The sequence below is a fragment of the Atractosteus spatula genome, chromosome 4, assembly GCF_055471065.1.
Source record: "Atractosteus spatula isolate fAtrSpa1 chromosome 4, fAtrSpa1.hap1, whole genome shotgun sequence".
In the NCBI taxonomy this organism is placed as follows: domain Eukaryota; kingdom Metazoa; phylum Chordata; class Actinopteri; order Semionotiformes; family Lepisosteidae; genus Atractosteus; species Atractosteus spatula.
Window position 1 is genome coordinate 53,624,093 of NC_142709.1, and position 7,256 is coordinate 53,631,348.

The 7,256-nt window shown below is 35.8% G+C and overlaps 1 protein-coding gene across 1 annotated transcript; it reads left to right on the forward strand.

The window, feature by feature from the left end:
• Positions 1 to 634: 634 nt before the first annotated feature.
• On the forward strand, positions 635 to 2,639 carry LOC148836566 (somatostatin-1A-like). The gene is made up of 2 exons (XM_088912741.1): positions 635 to 857; positions 2,111 to 2,639. The coding sequence occupies exons 1-2, from the start codon at positions 720 to 722 to the stop codon at positions 2,315 to 2,317; spliced, it is 345 nt and encodes a 114-aa protein (XP_088768867.1). The 5' UTR covers positions 635 to 719; the 3' UTR covers positions 2,318 to 2,639.
• Positions 2,640 to 7,256: the final 4,617 nt, after the last annotated feature.

Genomic DNA, 7,256 nt, shown 5'->3' on the forward strand with positions numbered 1-7,256 from the left:
ATCTTTAAATTTGCTTAGAGAAAAAATTAAAACAAGGTCAATCTGTATGAAATCTGATTTTTCATTCATACGTTTAACATTCCCAACAAATAAATTGAAGTAAAATAATTAGACTCTAAACATCACATCGTTTTTAGAGGTTGTCATTGTCTTTAAAGATCTTTGATTTAGTCATTTTCAGCTTTGTACTTGACAGTCATGGATTCCAAAAACACAGACATTGCATGATGAATAATTAGCTTTTTGCTGTAAAACCAATAGATGGTGAAATTACGAAGCATAGAGGTCAGTTTGTCGTCATTCAATGCTTATTAATACGGCTAATATGAAAAATATCACAGATATTTAAATTTACGAACGATATATAGGTATTACACACGGCAAAGGTGTATTTTTCTCGTATTATAATTGTTTTATATTGTATGAACACGTATAACACGTTTTACACGATTTACGGTGTAGTGCAGACATGCACGTGTCCCGAAAGGTCCTAAAGGAAAAAAAAGTCTTCGTTTGTGAAAACTTTGTCATTATTAGACAGGAAGAGAGACCACGCGCAATACTGACGAGTGGAACCCCCCTCTCTGCTTGACGTCAAACAAATTGTTTAAAAGCAGGTTTGGCGATTCTCTCCAGAAGAAGAAACGATTTGTTGAGCACCGAGACAATCCAACAGAGCTCATTTCAACAGTCTGTCGTGTTCTCCCTCGCTTGGAAAGATGCTGTCCTCTCGCGTCCAATGCGCGCTGGCTCTCCTGTGTCTTGCCTTGGCTGTTAGCAGCGTCTCCGCCGCACCTTCAGACTTGAGACTCCGGCAACTTCTCCAGAGATCGCTGGCTGCGTCCGCAGGAAAGCAGGTGAGACTAGAGACCATTTATTTTATTGGCAAAATATTGACATAGTGTGCGTAAAGGGTTGAGTGCATTGTCGTTCTTTTTCGCGAATAAAAGAACAAAAACCAAAAACGAATAAAAGAAAAACGGGAACACATGCACCCATACAGGCGTTCTTTCCTTAGCAGAAAGTCGTTATACCTAGTTTTTTCGTTGGATTTTCGTATTTGCGCATCAAGACGTTATATACTGTAGTTTAGAAAATCACAGTTGTAAATGTCAAACAGTAAGCAAAATAAAGAAGCTCGTGTAACTGTCTATGGGGTCGTACAGCGTCACCGCTGTTCGTTTAGCTCATCGTACTCTCCATGGTGCTGAAACTATAACACTAACAACCGGTGTAGGTCTATTATTTTTAAATATTCAAATTTAAAAGTCATTATCTAAGTGTACCGGTTTGTGCTAAGTCCAGTTCACCGGCAAAATAATGTGCACACGTCTGTTGAATTGAGTGTGGCGACGGAATTGGCAGCTGTGTGATTTGTGTATTCTAGTTGATACTACTGTATAATACTTTATTTGTAACAGAATAACGACGCATTCTTCGGCAGCTGGTATTTTCAATTAAAGTAAACTGTGCTATTCGCACACAGTCTTACTGTTAAAATTACATTTTAAATAAAATTCAACCTATATTAAAAAAATAAATTTGAAACATTCTCTTTTAAATTATAAATAAAAAAATATAGAGCCATGCAGTTTTTGCTATTTTGGATAAGATTAAAATCTCATGCTTTATATATATATAATTTATACAAGATAACAGCAAGGAGCAATTTGAATAACGGCACCATGCTAAAAAGTTTAGTTTACAAAAAAGCTCGCAGTAAATTATTCAAATTGATTTATTACCCTTATAATAAACCTAATAAACCACCACATCAGGTAACACATTTGAACGGAAGTGCTTTAGAGCATAATAAACATAATTGTATAAATGATTCTATTCTTCAGACAACAGATAACCCATACTAGTAACGGTTTTAGCGCCAAAAACATCAGACTGCGAATTCCCAATTTAACCAAAAAATCTTTAAATAAGTCTTGGTACAGAACATTCTGATAACCCATGGATCGAGTGGATAATTGCACTTTTTTCTCTGCTTTATTCAGAAAATCCACGTTAAATCTAAATAAGAGCGAAGCATTTATTGTTTTCTGAAATCACAATGATCAGAATTATAACACGGGTTATTTTTGTAATTTTTTTTTTTCAGGAGCTTGCGAGATACACTCTTGCAGAGCTGTTGTCGGAGCTCGCCCAGTCGGAGAACGAGGCGCTGGAATCCGACGATTTATCCCGGGCAGCCGAGCAAGATGAAGTCAGGCTCGAGCTGGAGAGATCTGCCAACCCGGCTCTAGCCCCCAGAGAACGCAAAGCGGGCTGCAAGAATTTCTTCTGGAAAACTTTCACATCGTGCTAACCTGGATCCAAGCTACCGCGACTTCCCTCACTACATTTTCAACACCACGATTTTTCCTTTTCTCCTTTGACCAGCCTCCAGTGACCACTCCTCTCTTCAGAGCCGCAGACTGTAAATAAAATACTATATAAAGTGTTATTATGGTGATTTGAAATAATTCTAATAATCATTTAATTTAAAATTAACAGAAGGGTCTTCTGAAGTTTTACGAATGTATGAAATCTGCTTTGTGGTTCATGTATAGGTCCTGATAAGCGCTATCTGATTCTGGCAGATATACTATTTTTAATTGTTTCAATAAAATATATGTTTCAGACTCCAATGTGCTGATGGCTCCTTGTTATGAAGCTCATATTGTATATATTTACAGAACCCAGTTAATAAAATATGATTCATATCAAAAAGGATATCTGGAATAAGAGCTACATTACAGCCTGGAAAGTACTACAGATACTCTAACTATAAAAATGCATCCAGATTACCCCCCCCCCCCCCCCAAGTTATCCTCATTAAGATTAGGTACAGTTAGGGGTGATAGAGTATATCTCACATTTGTGTGTACAGTACTGTAAGTATAATAGCCAGAATGGATTCATTTTACGTGTCGCTCTTTCTGCGGTAATTTGCCACAATATATTCAGTAAAAGACTTCAAAGCACCTTCTTTTCTGTTAGACGCCTCACAAGTAGTCAAAGAACAGACACACTAGTAGAGACACATGTAAGAACATATCAAAATAAATTGTAGTAATGTATTGTTGAATGCTGATACAGAGGCTGGAGTAATTCAAATGTACTCGCTTCTAATATAATAAAAATACAGCACCTACTTTCACAGCACAAGTGCCTGACTTGTCGAATTTTGACATTAGATTCCACTACTACCTTAACTAGTTCTGAAAGTGATACTGAAATGATAAATAATCATGAGATATCGACAGTGATATGAAATTTGCACTTTTTTCTTTCCATTGCTTCTCATTCTATTTTCTTTTAATGGACTCAGACATTTACAGTACATGCACACAGTATACACAATGCTGTAGCTGAGAGTGTAACAATCTTTTGAGCAGCTCTATTGTTAAAAGAGGAACATACTGTATGACTTGCAGGCATTTCCCTTTCACCTGCTGGACTTGAGTAAGTTCTGATATCTCTTATCTATTTAGTTACAGTTAGAACCACGTTTTTTTTTCATTTTTCCTCTTTTCTTATTACTAGTTTGGAATCATGTTTTGAATAACCAAGAACAATGCATCCTATTGAAGGTCCGGAGAGCACTGCAAGCCAACAGGTCACCATCTGCTGTATTATGAGAGTTTGTAATGTTCAGATTCGCAGGTGTCACACCAATGGTATGAGCTGATGGCAAGAAGCCAGCCAGGGATGTCAGGAGTGCAGTGGTACACATGATCATTCTGTATTCTGGATCCAGACTGGCTACCTCCAGCACATTAAACTCATTCTGCACTCGCATTACATTCGTTCTCTGCTCTTTCCCAGCTCCTGAGCCATTCCTCAGACCTCAGATACTCTTATCATTTCCTTCTCTTTCTGCAGGTTGAGGGTAGTTGCCTTTAGCTGTGCAAGTCTGAAGACTTCATAAAACTCTAATAAAGCATATCTCCCTAATACCTTTTGTATATTTTATATACAGCTTGAGATTAGTCACTTTATAGATAGATAAATAGATAGATAAGACTTTATTGATCCCAAAGGGAAATTGAGGTAATATACTCATCATCATGAACCCTAAGCCTATATTTTTCCACTTCCAGTGGAAATATATTCCAAAATTGCCATAAACTTCAATCACATTTCTACTGTCCTGCTCCTGCAAACATTTATCTTTCTTACTTTCTCTCTTACAGATTTTGTTCCTGATTTTCTTGTCTTGCATGGTGATTTATTTTAGGGTTATGGTGTGTTTAAATGCAAGCATTTACTACAAATCAAATTAATTTATTAATTGAATTTGTGAATCATCATTATTTCACTACTTTGAAAATAAGAATTGTGCTTTGAGTTTGTAAAGTTAGCAGCTGCAGACAGCTGTTCCAATCATGTTAGGGCATGTCAGATGGGCATTGCTAATTTGACCAGTGAAATGGGCATATTCTTACATGGAATATCTTTTAAGATTCCACAATCTTTGCTTATCCAGTCTGAATGATGTTCCAAATATGTGACATACAGTATATACACCTATTTCTCTTGCCTCGCAGATGAGCTAATAAATATTCAAATTCCAATCATTCATATTTACATAAATAGACAGACCTAAAATGGAGCTTCTCATTGTCACAGGATTAATTGGGGGTCATGCAGTCACTACAGTTCCTTAGAAAAGTATTCAGACCCTTGCACAATTTTACCAATTTGTTCCTTTAAAGCTTGCAGTCATGACACTTTGAAAAAACAAGTCGTATGCAGAACCTACTCCACACATTAAAAAAAAAGACAAATGTAAATACAATATGGTGAAAAAGTAAGGACACCCTCTTAATAGTTAACGGCTTTATGGTATTTAGGTATACTTGACCTTCACCTAGTCCTCATCAAGTTGTACAAAACCTGTAAGATATGATATGATACAATAATAATAATAATAATAATAATAATAATAATAATAATAATAATAATAATAATAATAATAATAATAATAATAATAATTCCTATATAGCACTTTTCTGGACACTCCACTCAAAGCTCTTTACAGGTAATGGGCACTCCACTCCACCACCTCCAATGTGCAGCCCCCACCTTTTACTTTCCCACAATCACCCTGAGCCCTTATACAGTAGCTGCACATATCCCTTCATTTTTGCACATGATCACAAATTGCTCCTGCCTATAAACCAATACTTCTTTATTGTGAGCTCATCTGTTGAGTAGTTTGATTGAATTGGGGATAAAGAAATTCCTCATTTTGTTTCATCTGCATTGAGGGACTCTAAAATGTCTGTCTGAGCCTTGAGGTGACATTTGTTATGCAGAACGTGTGAGGGATCACAGATGTTAATAACAACTAGTCTCAACACACTCTTCTCACTCCTCAGGAGTCTGAACATCTTGGCTTTTTGTTGGACAGAAAGACTGTCATAGCAGATTATTATGTCATGCAGCATAACACTTTGTACCACAGAACTGAAAAACATAATAGAAGAACTTATTTAACATATAAGACACACAAAATGGACAAACTGTGTTGTACAGCAGTCAGATGAGACCAAATAGGATCTTTTTCCTCTAAATGTCAATCTTTGCATTTAGCAAGGATCCAACACAGCACATCTCCCAGCCAACACCATAACTACAGTCAAACATGATGGCAGCAGCATATTGTGCTGAATATGACATAAAATGTCTCTTTCTATGGCAGTTAAATGACAGAAAGCAGTAGACTCCTTTAACAATGTCTAACGAGTTCATGGTCTTAGGCATTTACTCAGAAGTTCAGAGATAAGAAAACACTGTGAAAGAGATTTCAATCTCATTTAAAATAATAAATTGCCATGCTTTTACCCCTGAATCTGAGTTTGTTAGACACCTCTTGGCAAAAGAAAGCTTGATTTCTTTATTTGATCGATGAGTGGTTTTTGTTTAAATAAATATTGGAGAGTAAGTATTCTGGAAACCAACCTGAAAATTTAACCTTGAGATAATATGTTGCACTAAAGGAAAATACGCTACGTATGTAAAGTCCATTATTCATTTCTGAATATGCCTGCTAAAATAAATGAATAAATAATGACAGGAAAATCATGTGCCACTTTCAGAGTAGGAAATTGTGTGAAATGAAAAGTGCACTTAATAAAAAAAAGCAACTCATTAGGGGATCTTTTAGGAAAGCTCTTAAACAATTATAATTCTGTCAGTAAGCAGCTGGTATTTGGATGACAAATTGTCACCTTTCTGAGTCATTAACTCTCCATCAACCAGGATAAAGAAAGTGTAATCTCTGGCCAGTGTTGGTAATACTTTTCAGTTAATAAGGCTTCTCTAACATCTCTCAGCAACCACATGATCATTCTGTCTTGAATAAAGATGAGCGCAGAGAAAATGCCTCAGGGAAAGAAACTTACAAAGATGCTAATTTCCAGCTTTACAACTTTACAAACTTTTAAAAGCAAAATAAAAATATTTAAAAGCAAGATTCGGGATTTTTTGCATACCTTATCCTTATTAAATGGTGTACCGGTTATGGAAAAATGTATGAAACAACAAACGTATGTATGAATGATTTAATGTTTTTTTTTTCTGCAGGTAAGGTTTTTATGGAAACATTTAAATTTTGTTCTGATTCTTTCCTCTTCATTATTGCAACCCAATTGTTTGATTCTGTGTCTTACTGTTCATGCCAACACCACCCCCAAATTAAAAATAACTCTCATGAGAAATTGCAGAACACAGTAAAGAATCATCAAGCTGCAGGTCCATGAGCATTTTATGATATCTTATGCTAGAAGAACTACGGTATGTATGAAAAAGTTTTCAAAATGCTTCAGAAGAGCTTGGCAGCTGCATGATGGTAATGTTATATATAATATAATGTTATGAAGATAGTCGTATTGCGACAGGATATGAAATGTTGAAGTTAACAACACTGCAATTCCCATTTTCCCTTCATCTTTTTCTTCAGGTGCTTTTTAAATTCTATGAAGTAGAGCCTGCCATGTGTGCTAATTATTAACTGCGTATGCCGAGTATTTATTTCTCCATTCATTTCTTTTTTCTCTTAGTTGATTAGTGACAAGAAAAATCTCCTGCTTCTGGGCTGACAATACAGCTAATGGAGACTCATAACCAATAGAAAGTCAATATGTAATTCCAAGCAGCTAATTGCATAGCCTGGTTTAAAAAACGACGTCATCCAATGGAAAATTAATGATAGGAATTCTTTAACCGTCAGATGTTCATAAATAACAGAACTTTTCTGC